This window comes from Apaloderma vittatum, unplaced genomic scaffold (assembly GCF_000703405.1).
Source record: "Apaloderma vittatum isolate BGI_N311 unplaced genomic scaffold, ASM70340v1 scaffold2268, whole genome shotgun sequence".
Taxonomy (NCBI): Eukaryota; Metazoa; Chordata; class Aves; order Trogoniformes; family Trogonidae; genus Apaloderma; species Apaloderma vittatum.
In genome coordinates this window covers 2727-20035 of record NW_009731082.1, presented here as the reverse complement: position 1 = coordinate 20035, position 17309 = coordinate 2727, and the positions used below count along the sequence as shown (strand labels likewise).

Genomic DNA, 17309 nt, shown 5'->3' with positions numbered 1-17309 from the left:
ACAGCAGTCGCATTTTCACAACCAAAACCTTTCCTAGAATCTGGGAGTATGTTAATGTCTGCCAATTCGCTGGAAAATGGACACAACTCTGTAGTTACATGGGATTTGAAGGAGACAGGTCTCAACTGATTTATGGAAGCAAATTGCGCTCTTCAGAGAGGTGACAGCAGTGGTATTTGTTAGTCATCAGCAAAGCAGAATTTCTTAATTCGATATGCACGTCAGAAAATGCGAACTTTAGAGCCAGAATAGGAATATGTCGAGATGAAATATATAGAGAGAGCAGCTCTACCATAGTGGATTTTGCTTACTGGATCAGCATCAGCTGATTCATGTGATGTTCTTGATACATCATCCCTTGGAAGCCAGACTGTCCAGTTCCTACTTGGAATTCAAATTACGGTTAGCTCAGTTAAAGAAATAAAATCATAGAATATGTTAGGCTAGAAGGGACCTTTAAAGGTCATCTAGTCCAGCTCCCCTGCAGTGAGCAGGGACATCTTTAACTAGATGAGGTTGCTCAGAGCCCTGTCAAGCCTGACCTTGACTGTCTCCAGGGAAGGAGCTTCCACCACTTCTCTGGGCAATCTGTTCCAGTGTCTCACCACCCTCATAGTAAAGAACTTCTTCCTAATGTTTAACCTAAATCTGCCCAGCTCTGGTTTAAAACCATTGTCCCTTGTCCTGTTGCTACACGCCCTTGTAAACAGCCCCTAACCAGCTTTCCTGTAGGCCCCCTTCAGGTTCTGGAATCATAGAATCATAGAATGGCCTAGGCTGGAAGGGACCTTAGAGATCATCTAGTCCAACCTCCCTGTCATGGGCAGGGACGCCTCTCAACTAGATCAGGCTACTCAAGGCTCTGTCCAACTTGGCCTTGAACACCTCCAGGGAGGGGGCAGCCACAACATCTCTGGGCAATTTATTCCAAAGTCTTGCCACCCTCATACTGAAGAATTTATTCCTAAAATCTAATCTAAATCTATTCTCCTTCAACCTAAACCCATTTCCCCTTGTCCTGTCAGTGGATGCTCTTGTAAAAAGTCCCTCCCCAGCTATTGAACTAATACCAACATTGCTTGTATGATAAAAGCATGCAGAAATAAACCCTTCAGATATAAAGGCCATTCAATGAAGGCTCCAGATTAGGAAAGCAGACACATTAGACACAGCTTTGAGATATTTGGAAGTAGCTGCTGGAGAAATAATTTTCTGCAAGGGGAGCTTTCTGAGGGTGTGTGTTGGTCCCGGACGTGTGTGCCCATCAAGAAAAGGGCCTTTTGTTGTATTAATGAGACCTTGCCTCAGCAGTGCTGAGACCACTGCCCTCCAGTTAATGGTCACTTGGGAGCCACTGCACCGTGACAATCTTTGCATTTAGGTACCCATTCTACAGGCTGATAGTATTGTGCATAATTGGCACTATGCGTCGCTAGTTTTTTGTTTCCTTGCTTCCAAATTTGAGAAAGTTACCAGAGGGAAGATAAAACTTTCTTGCTAGTCATCTGAAAAGTCAGGTTTATGGGGTTTTTTTTTAGCGCATCCCTTGCAAACGCTTCTTTCACTAAGTCTGAGCGTGGTTTTCTTAATAGCTTGGGTTTAATTTTGCGCATGTTGCACATGACCATGTTAACACATCAATAACACACGAGATTTATTCACTAGTATTAAATGCATGATGTTGAATTGGAAAGCAATGAGTTGTGAAGATGTCTATATCAAAACATCAGAAGCAGTTAAGACCTAAACAGTAGGAGAACAGTGCTAGTATATGTAAGATTTTTCTTTCAATACAATTTCACAGGAGACACTCTAGAGCATACCTAATTCCGGACATAATTTAGGTCATAAATAATCTGACTACTACTGCAAAAGAAAGGTAGCAATCATGAGACCACATCCAAGTTCTAGAGAACCCAGCTTCAGAGATGTGCTTTTCTGCCATTACAGTATATACAGTGCTGTAGATATATAATTCATCTTCTAGGACACAATTATCAGGCTTCAGGATACAACTTCAATGCCTATGAATGGAGGAGTCCTAAACAGAGCAGTTTGTCCCCTCCAAGCAAACCACGAAACCACCCATTCCATGATACAGGGCTGAGTGATGAAGAATGGGACCGACCTACAGCAAGCAGGTAAGTTCCCACATGAGTTTCTGGTTTCTGATTTGCAGTGGCAGCAGTGCCTCAGAAATGAACGCTTGGTGTCTTGGAATGAAATTGTATTTCTAATGCCGCTCTAACAGCCCTCCCTTTAAATGAGATACAGCGTTTATACTTCATGAAACTTAGTAATGTAGATTAATAACATTTATGGAAGATTATGATGCCAAAACCAAGACATTTATTTATTTTGAGTTACTTCAGACAAAAAAAGCCACAGTGTTTATCTCTTAAGAATAAACAAACCAAAAAAATTAGGGATTCCCTTGGGTAAGCTTCAGAAAATATGTGCTCTGGTTTCCATTCCACAAAAATAAACCTAATAGAGACAACTGGACTGTTAATCTTCTGTCTTCCATGAAAATTCTTCAAGAAGCAGAAATTACAATCTTCTTCCAGAAGTGCTTGAAACATTTGCAGTGATTCAATTAGAACAAAGTGATCCAGGTAGAAATGTCTTGTCCACAGCTGTGGTAGTTTACCATGCGTTTATTCCTTTTCTTCTGAAACATAAATATCCTTTTCAATTAATTTCACTGCAGGCAGAAGAACTTCCTGAGGGAAAAATGCTTAGCTGACAATGCTTGGAGATAGTGAAAGACCCAGAAGTCTCTTATTCTCTATTCTAAGGATGATCTGGCAGTGGAACCACTGCAGAGACTTGGGTAATTCCTGGCAAAGAACAGTTCTTGCTCAGACAAGGGAAGATGTGCATCACAGTTAAAAAGATTTCTGTGCTCTTTGTAGCCATCCTCAGGACCTGCAGACATGCTTGTCCTTCATGACAAATACAGTTTCTTGGTGTAGCAGCACAATGAGCATGAAATACTAGTCTGTGAGAAATTCAAGTTTAGTACTAAAGAATACTTTTCTGGTTCCTGTATAAACACATTGTATAAGTAAATCCATAAAGTCCAGTCTGTTACCTTTGAAATACAAATCAAGGCAAAGCTTAGATGCCAGTGCTGCTTTTCAGATTCTAGATGACAAATCCTCTGATACAGCAGATTGCGTGGTGGCATTTTGTCTGGAGACAGGTCTGGCAAGATGATAACAAAGATCTGGAAAGTGTGAACTCTCAGTTCCCCCAGCTCTTTCGGTCCCTACTTGCCAGAAGCATACTAGAAGCTAGTAGTGGATAATATTTAATAAAGGAAATTACCATAGTTTTCTTCATACCTCCCATTCTTTGCAAGTTAATATTTTTAATTCAATAGCAGCATCTTTATCACAGTTAAAGGCCAGATTTTGTTTCTCAGATGAGATGCAGCCTTAAATTCCAGAACACCTACTGTTTTGCAGTTACGTAAGTAATGGACTGAAAAAGTTGATGAGAAGTGAACCAGGAAGCTGGATTGGAAAATACCGAATCTTCTAAATGAAAAGCGTGTGTTCTGCTACCATTTACAGATTCTTATTCTACTTATCAGTGTGACTTATACCTGAGATATATGACACAAATTAAAATTATGATTATTTTAACCTTGTATCTGTAAAATATACCACACCTGATGGTGTTCCTATACCATGTGCTGGAGTATTTGAGAAGGGTGTGTCTGTTCTTCCAGCCTGTTACATGAGTCCCCAGAAAAGCCTAATGAACTTACCTTCTTCTCTAATACTAAAAAGTATTTTTCTCTTACCTTTATTTTGTGTAGCACAGCTTCCAAGAATATGTGGCAACAGAAGGAGACTGAGATGTTGGGAGAGAACCAAGAAAACCATTTAAAGCAAACTTCTGTAGAGAGATCAGGGGGAGAGAGCATCAGGAACATGAAGAAAGAGGGCAAGATGTGGAAAGGTGCCTCTGGTGGGCAAAGGAAAGGTGGGGGACAGCTGGAAGAGTGGAATACTCCCAGGTAGGAAACAAGGAGTATACTCCAGTGAGATCCAGTGGACTTAAGGTGGGAGGCAGGGGAGTGGGGAGGGTCGGGGATTTGGAGGGGCAAGAAAAACAGTTGAAGTGAGAAAAAGGAGAAAAACAGGGTAAAAGCAGAAAACGCGTCATTAACATGCTGTTGAGTAACAATGAAATTGCAATTAGAAAGCAAATGAAACCAGAGCTTAAGCCACTCTGTAGCCTGGTGTCTACCTATCACTGTTTCTTGTAGTTCCTGCTCCAGGGAAAATTTTTTGCCCATTAAAACAATACTTAAAGAAATGAGTCTGTCAGGTCCTAGAACATCCTGTCACCTCCTGAATTTAAAAAAAAAAATGTTTCTTCATACCTGTCCTACTACCTCCCCCTCAGCATTTTTATGCATCTAAATTTCTAATGGCTCTTTGAATAAGCATCAGAAAACCAAATGTATTCATTATAGGTCAAACAATATTTCACATGACATAAAATCAATCTCTCAGGTTTCAGGAGAAAAAAAAAAGCCATCTAGATGAGAAATATTTTGGTACCTCTTTTTTTCTGGTTCATGAGCTCAGCTACAAACCAGTTTACTTGCATGGCTGTATTGGAGATGCAGAAGATGAGCATTTCACACACGAGGAGACAAGGCTCAGAGGAAAGGCAAAAGAGGAGGTGAGGGCAGAAAACGAAATTGCTTCAGCTGAAAAGAAGTCCGCATGTGTAGACACCATGATTTCAGATTTCACAGAAGTCAGAGAAGAAGTGGACCTCCAGTTCTAGGAAATCCCATCCTCGATGTCACAGACAGTTGCTTCAGATAATCCTGTTGATTAACTCAAGTTCTATTTTTTATTATAGTATTAGTATGCAATATAAAGAAAGGTATTGTAGTGGATAAGTTAGTCTATGTTCAGCATTGGCTATTAAAACAACTGGTTAGGTTTATTGAAAGAGCTAATTTCAGCAGTTGAGGATCTTTCTAAAATCATGTTTTAAATACTTTCTTATCTTGCCTGGGAGGAATTGCACCTGTGACCTGAGTAGGTATTCTCACCCTTGCTGTGTATCTACTGCAATATCTCAGAAGAGACACTGATGCTAGATGGAGAATCATTGCAATAAGAGATTGAACTGGCTGACCGTTGTCTGCTTGACTGATCGTATCTGTAAGAAAGCATCTCTGAGGCGAAGTATCATGTGTGTGGAACATTCAGGCTGTCGTCCGTTGTGCTGGGCAATTCTCCTGTTTAAAAGCTATTCTGTTAACAGCGTTATACATTCATGCTGCTCTCAGTAATACATTGGTTGTCAAGCCAGGCCTCAGATGCTTCCCTAATAGCATTTGCTCTGTTTATGTGCTTTTAAGCACCATGAGCTGCACTCCATGGGCAGGTGCTCCAAAGTAACAGCTTGCTGCCACCCAAAGGGCGAATTCTCATTCTTTCCTTCCTCATCCTTCCCCTGTGCCTCTCACATAAATCAGCCCTCTCCCGTGCAGTGGTGCTGACGCTTGTATGAACCTTTGTTGAGCTGATTCTCCTTGCTAAGACAGCAAAACACACCTGCTTCCTCCCCACACAGGCACACACTGTAATGGTGTTGCTTTGGGCTGTGTTGCTGCAGTCCAAAGTTGGTGGGGTTTTTATCAGACCTCCCTTACTGGGTAACTTTCCTAAGCATCGCCATCACCCATATCTTGGTCAAGAGTGCTAGAAATAAGACTCAGTTGTGTTTTTGAAACACCAGAGAACTAAGTCTCCATGCAAGACAGTTGCATCCCTAAAGGTTTCTTGGCGTTTGTGAATGAAATGACTGGAGCAGTTCATACGGCAGCAGTCAGGTGGGCTTAAATTGATGTTGATAAATGCAGTTCAGGCTGAAGGAAGTGGGTAAAAAGCACCACCCATCCCCCTTTTGGAAAATGCTGTTTGGAAAAACGAGAGCTCTTTTCATATTCCCTGGGATAAGTCTGTGAGGCTGTAAGGTTTTACTGCAAATACTCATTTCATGGACCAGCTCTGCACACAGCTATTGGTTGGACCATTAATTTTCATAGGGACATCCCAGTTTCGATCCAGTAAAAATGTATATTGAGTTGTTCTTGGAATCTGTTTATGTCCTTACTGAATAACTCGCTGCTCAGATCCTGCCAGCTGCTAGCGACTGCCAGGTTATGAGAAGACCTGTCTGTCATGTGCTCTGCATGTCCATCCAGCCTCTCCCAATCAGCAACTCTTCCCCACTCTCCTGCCTACCTACTGTAATGTTCTCTCATTCAAGTTGCAATCTGTGGCAAGGCACATGTATAAAATATATTTCTAGAGGGGAAAAAAAGTCCACTTTTTTTTTAACCTCTCATTGTAAATCTAGCTTCACAGGTACCCATGATAACACCGAGGCTGACCAGGAGGAAAATTTCTGGTCTCAGGCTCTGGAGGATTTAGAGACCTGTGGCCAGTCAGGAATTCTGAGGGAACTAGAGGTAGAACAATCTTAACGTTTCTTTCCAATTATAGAGAAATATAATGGTTTGAGTTTGATTTACATTCATTTTATTTTCTTCTTTTTTTTTTCCTTTTTCTTTTAAGTTGCACTAATCACACTAATTCATTTAAAAGCTTTAACCCCTCTCCACAGGACAAGGCTGACAGGCGTCTGTGTTTGAGAAACATGACTCTCTTGGTACCTACCCTTTACCTTTATATTTTTGCTTGTGCAGCTGCCTCCCCCGCCCCTAACCAGAGCTGTTTTCTTTCGTACAACTCCACCAAAACTCTATAAACATGTTCACCCCAGAGCTTTTGACTTGCAGCTTCTGCTGTGCATCACCATTGATGCTGTCTGCACAGGCAGCAAATGGCGCAGAACTTCTGAAGTGGGCATAACCTTCTTGCAGCAATGCATCTCATTCTCCAACAGACGCTTTATGCAGCTTTTCTTAGCATGTTGTAGGTTGTCTTTTTGAATCGAAACTTAATTTGATTAAGACGAACATAAAAGAAAATCGCCTTCTCAAAATGTTTACCTATAGTATTGCTACTCTGCAGAAAAAGCTGCCAATGTGAGAAACGTTTGTTATACGATGATTTCTTGACTACGTACAATTCTTCACGTTTCGTCCTGAAGTTAATCACAAAACTAACTGTGCTTCATGTTAGACTGCAAGGGCAGAATAGGGGGAAGGGAACAGAGACAGAGTAACTTTGGGTCTTTCATTTTTCTAATCACCTTTTCTCTAAGTTGTCTAAGCAGAACAATTAAGATTATACTGCTACTTAAAGCTACAAAATGAAAGGTCCTAAAATATTTTCTTTTATGTTCTTTTAAATTCCTGGAGCTGCAAAACTGGCAGAATCTCATTTTCATTTTTATGTTATATGAAGTCCTTTAGCAGCCAGGAGGAATGTGAATGGCATAACTGGGTGAAAGTTTTTCAGCTCAGATTAATTTACTTCCTCAAATTTACGACTTTTGTATTGCACCTATGGGTAGCAAAATGTGATTCTCGTGTATTTGTTACTGCAAACCAGAGAAATGTAGGAGAAAATGTTACACTGGTTTAATTCCATAGATATGGTTCAGCACTGCAGGCTTCTCTTGCAATTTTCAATATCCAGAGCAGAAAAAAAAGATATGTGAATAGATAATACCAAAATGGAAATAGATCATTCATGCTGACCAGAATTCAGTTACTTGAACACGTTGAATTTTCCTCAGCCTTTCACAAAAGCAAAATTCAGAACTGCAGGTGCTGTGTCACTTATAGCATTGCCTTGTTGCGCAACCCACAGCTCTGAAAAGGAAGCAAGACTCGTTCAGTATGTCAGGATGCTGAGAAAGGCAATGCCTCTATTTTATGAAGTGCCTTTGCGAAGTCAAGGTCTCTTTATCGTTTTTCATTTCAAGGTCTTCAGCCAAAGAGCAAAGACTGTTGTTTGCCAAGTCGTCTGGATGCTTTTGCTCCATCAGGCAGCAATATCAGTCATTATTGAGCATAAGAGAGACTGTTAAGGCTACAATATATTATCTTTTAGGGAAAGTAGTGCTGGACCTGAGAGAAAGGATAGTGACAGACACAGCCAGAGTCAGAAGCAAATATTTATTTGCCTGTTTTCTCCTTATTTCCCCCGCCTTCATTTCTGCTTCTCATTTTGAAGCAGGCTGCCTTGCATCTTGTCCCAGTCAGAGTTCAGGTTATGGTCGTCTTTCAAGATTTCACCCTCCACATATTCTTGCATCCGACATAAAAGGCTGGCTTTGACCGAGATCAAAACCAGCACTCTTTCAGAGGCTTATATCTCTGAAGTATTAGTGCAAAGCTGAGACAGTTCCTCTTGGAATATGCATGTTATGCAAAGTTTCTTTCCAGGCAGCAGTGAGCTTACCTGCACTGAGATTTCCCCAGCCTGGGATGGTATCCAGGAACACTCTTTGCCGGTGCTGACTCTAAAGCTGCCAACCTATTCTGCTGACTCACTTTTTTTTTTTTTTTAACCTAGTCTGAATTGTAAATGCCTTCCTATAGCTCCAATTCCAACAAACGCAATTATGCCGCAACTTTTACAAGTCATTTTATTTATGTGGTAAAATATTTTTGAAATAAGCAATTATACTACACACTCTTCGGTCTGCCAGGGGACTAGCTTACAAGCACAGCCATTCTAGTGCTCAGTATTTTAGTTTGAAATGCCGTCTGAAAACTTTTGCCCATAGGGTTCTGTTATTGTCGTTGTGTTTTGTTGTGGTCCTTTATTTTAGAGTGACTTGCAAGCAGATTGAACATCTATCCTCTTGCCTTTTGCTATGCCCTGAGTGATTGTGTTCTAACAAAGAATAGAGATGTTTTTCCTGCTGCGATGAATTAATCACTTACTGCTTAACCACCATTCTCTGTTAAAAATTAACCTGTTCATTAATGCTCTAGGCCACAATTATGTCAGGAAGTACAATGAGTTTGAATCAGGAAAACCCACAACCTCGTAACCAGCTGGGAAGACAAGCCAGCTTCCAGGAAAGAAGTACTGTAAGGCCACATTACAGTCAAGCCACTCGTAGCAACACCTTGCCATCAGATGTGGGGAGAAAGTCCATGGTTCTGAGAAAATTTAAGCAAGAAATGAAGGAAATCATGTCACCAACTCCCGTGGAGTTACACAAGGTCTGTAATTTTTCTTCTGACAGCTTCAAAATAATATATTCAGTGTATGGAATCTAATTATATGGCAATACAGTAAGCATTTTTTGTAATGACTCCACCGTTATAATTTGGGGGCTGTGCATATTAGTTCTTACAAACACATAAATGATATATCCTTGTGGGGGAAACAAACAAATAAGATGCATCCTTGTCTAAAATTTCATTTTCCAATAAATCCTCAAAAGGGACTGCTCTTTTACAAGGAGGATCCACTGGTAATTTGAATTGACAATACCAATAACTCATCTCTGCAAAATGTGTTCATTAAGAAAGCAAAATTTAATTTCTAGAAAATACATTTCTTTAGGAAATCACTCAGGAGAGTTTGGGGCTCCCATTGGTCTTTTTCCAAATTAACACTCATTTTGAATCAAATACATGAGACCTGATGTACATAATATAGAATGTTATTTGAAATTAGCTATTGCTTCTCTTCTCAATTCATTGCCTGTAAAAAAAAGATAAACAATCTCCAGTCTGTGCAACTTCTCACTGCTCAGGGCTGTTGAAATCACATGGTGATACAAAGGTGCCTCTGCACCCCAAGGAAGTACTGCAGAAAGTATCTTTAGATATGCAGAGTGAACACTCCACCAGCTTAGGTCTCAGGTCCAGTGAGGCAATAACAGTAACCAGTTTCCAGAACTTTGGAGGACACTGTAATGCTGTTCTCATTGTCGGAACTGAGCCTCTCATCTCCTCCCTGCACCACCCTCTTAAAGGTCCAAGGATCTTCCCAGAGAGCAGGCAGAAGCATGGAAAAATTTTGTTAAGATGTCATATGTTGTCCTTCTCAAGAGAGTCGGTTTGGTTTCCAGACCCCGTGGGTTTGACTGAGTTTGGTTTGTGGTTCATTCAGTTTAGATGAGTAAGGATTCACTGAGGATGGACTAAATGAGTGTTTGTAGAAGGCAGCAGAGAGTGGATCTCATATGCAAAAAATGAATCCTTTGCCAGCATAAACGATCAATAGGATGTGTTGTGATAGTTTTAAGCTATTTGTATTTCCAGCTTGATGGGAGGCAATTAATGGAGTAAGTTACGGTGCTGAGTTTTCCTGAGTGGCAAGTAAATTTGAGATATAAAACAAAACTACGCCAGTAGGCATTTCATGGCATGCTCACATTCAGCAATGGCACAGTTTTCAGCTGTGGATTATAAAATCACTCTTCCATGATTGATAAAATAAATCTTTTCCTGGAAAGGAGGAGCCAGATTTCTATTAATGAGTTAGTATTCTGTGATAGCTGCTAGTTCTTGAGAGTCCTGGGCAGTAAAAAGTACCCTGTCATTGAGCCTTCTCTCTCTTCAGTTCTCTGTTTTTTAAGATTGCTGTGACCTTCTGGCTTAGTAATTTCCAGGTTTTGTTCAGACAATATACCCAGTTTTCTCCTGTCTGTTCAAGTGATACTGAGTTTTCTTGTTCTGTCATCTAGAAAGAGTCACTTCCGTTCTAAAAAACTAAAAGTTGATCCTGCATCAAGGATTTTCCAGATCCTTATAGCTGTCGAAGTTAAAATGGAACCAGTGACCATATCTTACAATCTCAGTCACCAAAGTGGGCTTGTGCCCCTTTGATCACTCATGTGGGTTAACCCAAGCATCATGGGCTAATTTTGTATTCGTGCCTGTCTTCGCAAGCTCTTATTTTGTAGTCTTCTTACTGGTTCTTGTGTGTCAAATCTCTCCTTCCTTTTCATATTCAACCTCTAGTTTAACAGTAACAACCTGTTCAGTTGCTGTTTCTCATGGACAGCTTGTCCAATGATAGTCTTTCAGAAGAGCTGCAATGCCACAGGAATGACTTAACTGTCAGAGAAATGCTCGACTCAAGTATTTTTTGTTAACAGATCTTACTGGCAAATATGCTCTGCCCTCTGCAGGCAAATGTCTTAATCAGAAATGTCTTTCACTGATGGGACAACCAGTGAACTAAGAGCTGGTTTTGAAAACTGTGATGGTATAAACAGTCTTCGAAGTAAAAGCTAAGACATAGTTTGCCTAAGACTTGCCTCAGCAAGATTTTCAAGCATGTATTTGGCTGCATGCTGCTGAGTTTTCCCAGTTATTTCGGCAGGATGGGGCAGGTGCGTGTTTGCTCTCTCAGTGTGTCTCAGTGAGCCTGCCAGCTGAGGGCCAACGTGCGCTATAGATCAGAGTTCATACCTTGAGTTTGATTGCAGAAAGTGACACAGTTACGGTCAATGCACCACTGGCTTTTCATAATCTGATTGTGAGAGAGCGAGAATATGTGATTGGACCCCCAGAAAAGCCATACATAGAAATTAAATGCGTCGGTAGCCAGTCTGACTGTATAAGGTAAGAGAGAATAAGACTAGACAAAAACTGCTCAGGCTCCAAAGACAAACCGGGAACAACATGGTGAGCAGATGACATTACTGGCTTGTCCTTCTCAGATATACACCTGTCAAAGGTAACACAGCCCTGGGGATTATTTTGTTGAATGCTGCAAACTTTGCAGCAGGTTAACCTGAATAGTTCACTGCTCCTTCTCACTTCACTGTGTTACAGCCACCAAACATGTACTCGAACCGTCTTTGTCCTGAGGTAACTACTGTACGAATCTCTTAAAACATTTGTTCTAGGTAGTTTAATAAGTAAAATTTAATTTAACTTGATAGCACATTGCTATGTCAGTACCTAAATTTAATTAATGCCTTTTAATTGATTTAATCTACCTAGGTAAGCATATAGACTAATATTTTTCTAAAAATCATAGCGGACCATTTTTTTAAAGTTTCATAGAGCTCGTATTCCTCTAAGAGCAAAAATATGCACTAGACTTCGGATAATTTTTCAATATTATTATTATTGCAAGTAGTCATTAACCTAAAATTACAGTCAGTAGCTGATCTGTGCAAGATGTATGAATTTAAATAAAGCATTTTCCCATAAATTTGAGAGGGAAGAGAGGCACAGAATCAGACTCAAAACTTGCAAGTCTCTGTTTAAAATTTCTAACTATTTAATTGCTTATGAAATATGAATAAAATTTCCATTTTGGCTTTATTTTTCCCTCAGGCTCCTGATGTAAATTTAAAAGTCTAACAAATTGCCCATGATGGAGAATTTGCTGTTGAGATCAAACCTTCCAAACAGTTGTGATCAGGAGTGCAGATAAAGAAGCATGATTTAGGTGTTGCATGAATTGTCTGCAGTCTCATACCCTTCAGACAGGGCTACTGGCAAGTGAAGATGAGAAAACAAGGTGGTAAGGCTTTGACCCTACCCGTTATTAAATAAAAATCTGGGTGTTTCAGATAGCAGAGTTTACTTTGAGATTCCTTTTCAAGAATACATGCTGCCCTGAAAAGAAATAGCCCCAAATTTGTAACCTATAGTACAAAAAAAGCAGATGACTTCCACCTAAAAAATTGACAGCTTTCAAACATGTAACAAAATTAAATTGCAGCCTCATCCCCTAAGTGAGTTAGTATCAGTTTCTTTAATTTCTGAGCTCCTGTTAAATAAACCAAAATGTCAAGAGAAGATAGACAGCCGTAAGGAAAACAGGTTTTTAAAATATTTTAAGGTACGTAGATCTAAGGAGAAATGAGAAAACACTTCCATCCATAAACGGATTGCAGGATAATGACTAATTCTCTCTCAGAGACCTGGGCCATATAAATCAGGAAAGTCCAACCTGGACAACAAGGCAGGCAATGAAAGACTTGGGATGATGATTCTCAGGTCCTGCAGCCCTCCATGCGTCACTGTTCCACCTCTGCAGCAAAACTCCTCTTCCATGGCCCTTATCGCTTGCAATGCTCCATTTTTTGACTCACAAGCTGGGCACTGTGTAGTGTGTGCGTTCCCTGGGCAGTTATTAGAGACAAGACACAGGATAAGGTGAGCAAATGTGGGCTGGCACTTCCTATAGATCCGTAGAACAGGATTTGTATGTGTTTTGTTTGCTCATAGACCACTCACTAAAAATAGGGAAAAAGCAACACTGTCCTAGACTATACAAATGGAACCACCATCTATACTACACACAGAATTATTCTCCACTTTAGTTTGGCTTTGATAAAGTCTTGACTGTAAAAGAATATCCAGTTTGGGGTCTGAAAATCGAAGAAGGGTGCTAACCCACTGAACAGAGCCCAGAGAGAAACAATCCTTGTTTCACATTGCTGTAGAGAAGGAGAGGATAAAGTGATCTTGTTCTCTGTAGCAGCAGCTTAACTCTCTGCAAGGGCAATTTAGTTTAGACTGAAGGAGAACATCTGAAGCATAGGAGGGGATTATTTTAATAGACGGTGGAGCCTCCACCACTGCAGATTTTAAAAAACAGGCCAGATACATGTCTCTCAGAAATGGGTTAGATGCAGCTGATCCTGCCTTAGGGGAAGAATAAAAACTAGATGACTTCAGAGAGTCCAATTTCACGTTTTTGTAGTTCATGTGAGGTTGCATCCAGCTCCACTTAACTCCAGTATCTGAAGGAAGACAAACGGGGGAAAAGAAAAAGTGAAAAATGAAGATGTTCCTTTTAAAAATTGTGCCGTCTGTGCTAGAACAATGCATAGTATTTTAAGTAAGTCTTCTCCTTCTAGGCACTTTATCCCATTTTTACATTTACTTTTCAAGCATTCCTATCCTCTGTGACGGTATGGAAAAAAGTTACCTTGTGCAAAGAACATTTGTGTCTTGGTCCAGTGCTAATTATTTTTCATTCTTGCCAGGAAATACACACATTGGTCAATAAAATAGATCTCCCTCCGTTATTAACTTCTTCAGTCTTGCTAGAATGGTAGTCCTACAGCACTTCCATAGCAGCTTCAAACGTGCTTCAGGTTGAAGCCATGTTAGCTACGCTCTGATATCACAAACAAAAGCCTCTGTCAATAACAAATTATTAGAAGTTTCCCAGAGTCCTGCTGGTACAGCAGCTATTGATACAAATTAAAATCATGATGAGGTTAATTATTTTGAATTCAAAGATGGGTTTTTCAGTAGCTAACATGCCCCTTGACTCCTAAAATTCACACTGAGGTGGAGAGAAGTATGACAGGTTCAGCCACAACTTGTTTTGGGGGAAGATGGGCAAAGAGAAGACAAACAGCTTAAACACAGCAGCCCCTGGGAAATGTAAAATCACAGCTCATACCCAAATAAGAGAAACAGTCACTGGCAGGGAGAAAGCCTTCGGCTTAGCTAACGGGCCATTAGGGCTGGCTTTCTGTGTTGCTGTACTGGACAGATGGAGAAAAACATGGGAGGAGGATGAACTGGTGTAAAGTGAGGGATTTGCACTTACCATGGCATGAGAGATGTTTTTGCAGCAGCCCAGTGATGCATGGTCCGTGTCTGCGGATGAAACAGTGCTAAGACTGCAGCAGCCGGTGTCCTAGCTTACTTCTCTGAGCTGTTGCTGCCAAACTTACTAGTGAGTTTTTTCATTCTGGTTAAAGCACTTTTGCTATTCCACTAAAGCCAAGTAAATTCAGGAAAATGGCAGCAACTGGGAAAAAAAAAAAAAAGAAACACCCAACTATCTGTGCTCTTCATTGATATGACCAAATACTTCACTCCTGTTCTGAGACAACCTTGTGTGTTCTTGCCTACCTCTTCACAATGTCAGTTAAGGCAGGATCTCAGGAGCTTTCCGATGGCAGCACCAACAAAGGGTGGTGCCCGGCAGTGCTGTGCCTTGGCATTCTTCTATGAAATACTGACCAAGCCCTCAGCTGCCTGATCTGAATTCGGTCTTGGCCCTGCCTTGAGCAGGAGGTTGGACTAGAGACTTCCTAAAGTCTCCACCAATTTGAATTATTCTGTAATTTAGAAACACCAGGCAGAAATTCAGTGGCTGGCACACAGGAGGATTCAGCACATGAAGCGTTACTGGCACCAAGCCATTATAAAATTACAGAGCTCTCTAAATGTTGTCACTTTATCAGTTCAAGACATAGTTTTGAACCAGTCATTTAAACCCAAAGTGACATAAGCTGTAGCAGTAAAAGCACAGTTTTGACTGCGTGACTGTATCTGCACGCACGTTTTGTATCAGTGTCAGTCAGATGTCATACTATTGACTCACACAATTCACTTGCGTAGGTCTACACTCCTGATGTGAGGGAAAAGCAATAAAGAAAAAAACAATTTGTAGCAATAAAAACCTAAACGTACCACAAAGACATCTCTGAATCCTTTTCTATCGACTAAGTGAATTCACAAAGTTACCTGTAAGGGCTCGATCTCTTGAATACCTGAGAAGCCTTCTCCTAGCAGCTTTATTAAGTTCTGTTTCCTGCTTTTGAATGACAATCTCTTGGCCATGTAACCGTAAGAACACCCTGCATGCTCTTTCTGGAGGAGCCTTATTTGTATTTCTTAAAAAGACTGCGTTAGAACTCTTATACTGAGCACCAGGCTGGCTGCAGCTGAAGGTTCTGGTGGTATTTACGCCCTATGGAAAACCTGCAAGATACAACACCAGTTGTTTGGTTGAGGCGAGGTCCTGACCTGTGAAGCAAAGCTAAACTTGATCTTGTATTCAGATCCTGGCAACTAGGAAACAAGGTAGCAATAAATCAAATCTCAAAACACACCACAACAGGTGGGAATAAAAAGCACAAATTTCTAGCTAAAAGGGCTGTTTATCACTGAAGAATAATGCGGCTTCTAAGAATATTAATATAATTTCAAAATAGAGACCGTCACAATACTGTAACTAGTTAAGTGAGCTCGCTAATGTAAAAAAAAAAACAATACACAACCCACCAAGCACAAAAAAACAAAACACACGAGGAAGAAAGCCTACCTAGTGCTTGTAGCACTGTGGACAAACTTTATTTGTTTGTTTTTTCCTGATCCTGTCATATCACGTCACCTCCACAGGTAACTTTGTACAAGGACTCTGATGGAGACGACTTTGGGTTCAGTGTCTCAGATGGTTTACTGGAAAAAGGCGTGTATGTTAAAAATATTCGACCAGCTGGCCCTGGCGATCTGGGAGGTTTAAAACCCTACGACAGACTTTTACAGGTAAGGCTTCTGGCCCCACACAGGTTTAGCATGCTCACTGGGAAGCTGGAATTTCCCAAGGCATTTCCAGACTTGTAATTTTTGCTGTTCTTGGTACAGACTTGAGAACTGTTATGTGCTTAATCCAAGCTGCTGACTGACAGACTTGTAGTAATGTAATACTGACCATGGCACTACCGACAATGCCACGTTGGACTGTGATGTTAAAAAAACAATTTTCTGTCAACTAGTCTAATAAAATACTTTATATATTAATTAAAATCAGAGAAGAGCCGAACTGAACTTTTGGATGTGATCTGTTGTATTTAAACTAACGAACACAGTGAAAGAGAGAAAAACTGTGTGCTGTTAAATTTCATTTATGGAGTGGGCACTGTGACAGCTGCCAACATCTGTCACCAGTGTAAATATGCCCACTTTAGCTACATTCTGCTAATACTTAACTGGTGTCCTCAGTCCAGACACCATCGTTAAATAGTCTTGTATAGACAAATTCTGTACTGCGACTATTTAAAACCAGTTCCACAGGCTCGAGGATGAATCTGTTTCTTGTGTGATCTCATTTCTTTTTCCTAAAACGATAACAAAAATCAATCTTCTGATCATTCAGGTAAACCACGTTCGCACCAGGGACTTTGACTGCTGTCTCGTTGTGCCCCTCATAGCGGAATCTGGCAACAAGCTGGAACTGGTGATTAGCAGAAATCCGCTGGCATCTCAGAAAGGAAACTTGGAACAGACTCCAGCAAGCGGAGAGTGGAACGATCAGAATAACGCCTTCCTTCAACACAGCGGACACACTAATGTTAATACAGAGACACGGGATCCTACAAATACATTATAGCAGAAAATCGTTTTAGTAGGACTTTTGGTAATGAAAGAAAATTATGGTGCTAAATCCCTTTAAGATTTCTCTGAGGTTGAGGCTCGGATGCTAAGTAACAGTAAAAAGCACAGGAGGTCAGTCTGTCTGTCTCAAGGCTTCTGTTAATTCATGGTTACTTTTGAAAAGGTTTAATTCTTCATTAAGTCAAGTCATTCCATTCTAAACAGTCTAGCATTAGCAACAGTA

General features: G+C 40.5%; 1 protein-coding gene across 1 annotated transcript in view; it reads left to right on the top strand.

Moving 5' to 3' along the window:
- Positions 1-17081, top strand: part of LOC104278147 (glutamate receptor-interacting protein 1-like) — a gene marked incomplete at its 5' end in the record, with an annotated part of 26707 nt that extends 9626 nt beyond the window's left edge. The window contains 6 exons of the mRNA XM_009875039.1: positions 1988-2141; positions 3827-4027; positions 6400-6511; positions 8954-9187; positions 16091-16237; positions 16848-17081. Of these exons, the coding sequence (XP_009873341.1) occupies positions 1988-2141; positions 3827-4027; positions 6400-6511; positions 8954-9187; positions 16091-16237; positions 16848-17081 (1082 nt within the window). The remainder of the gene's footprint in view (positions 1-1987; positions 2142-3826; positions 4028-6399; positions 6512-8953; positions 9188-16090; positions 16238-16847) is intronic.
- Between the last annotated feature and the right edge of the window lie 228 nt (positions 17082-17309).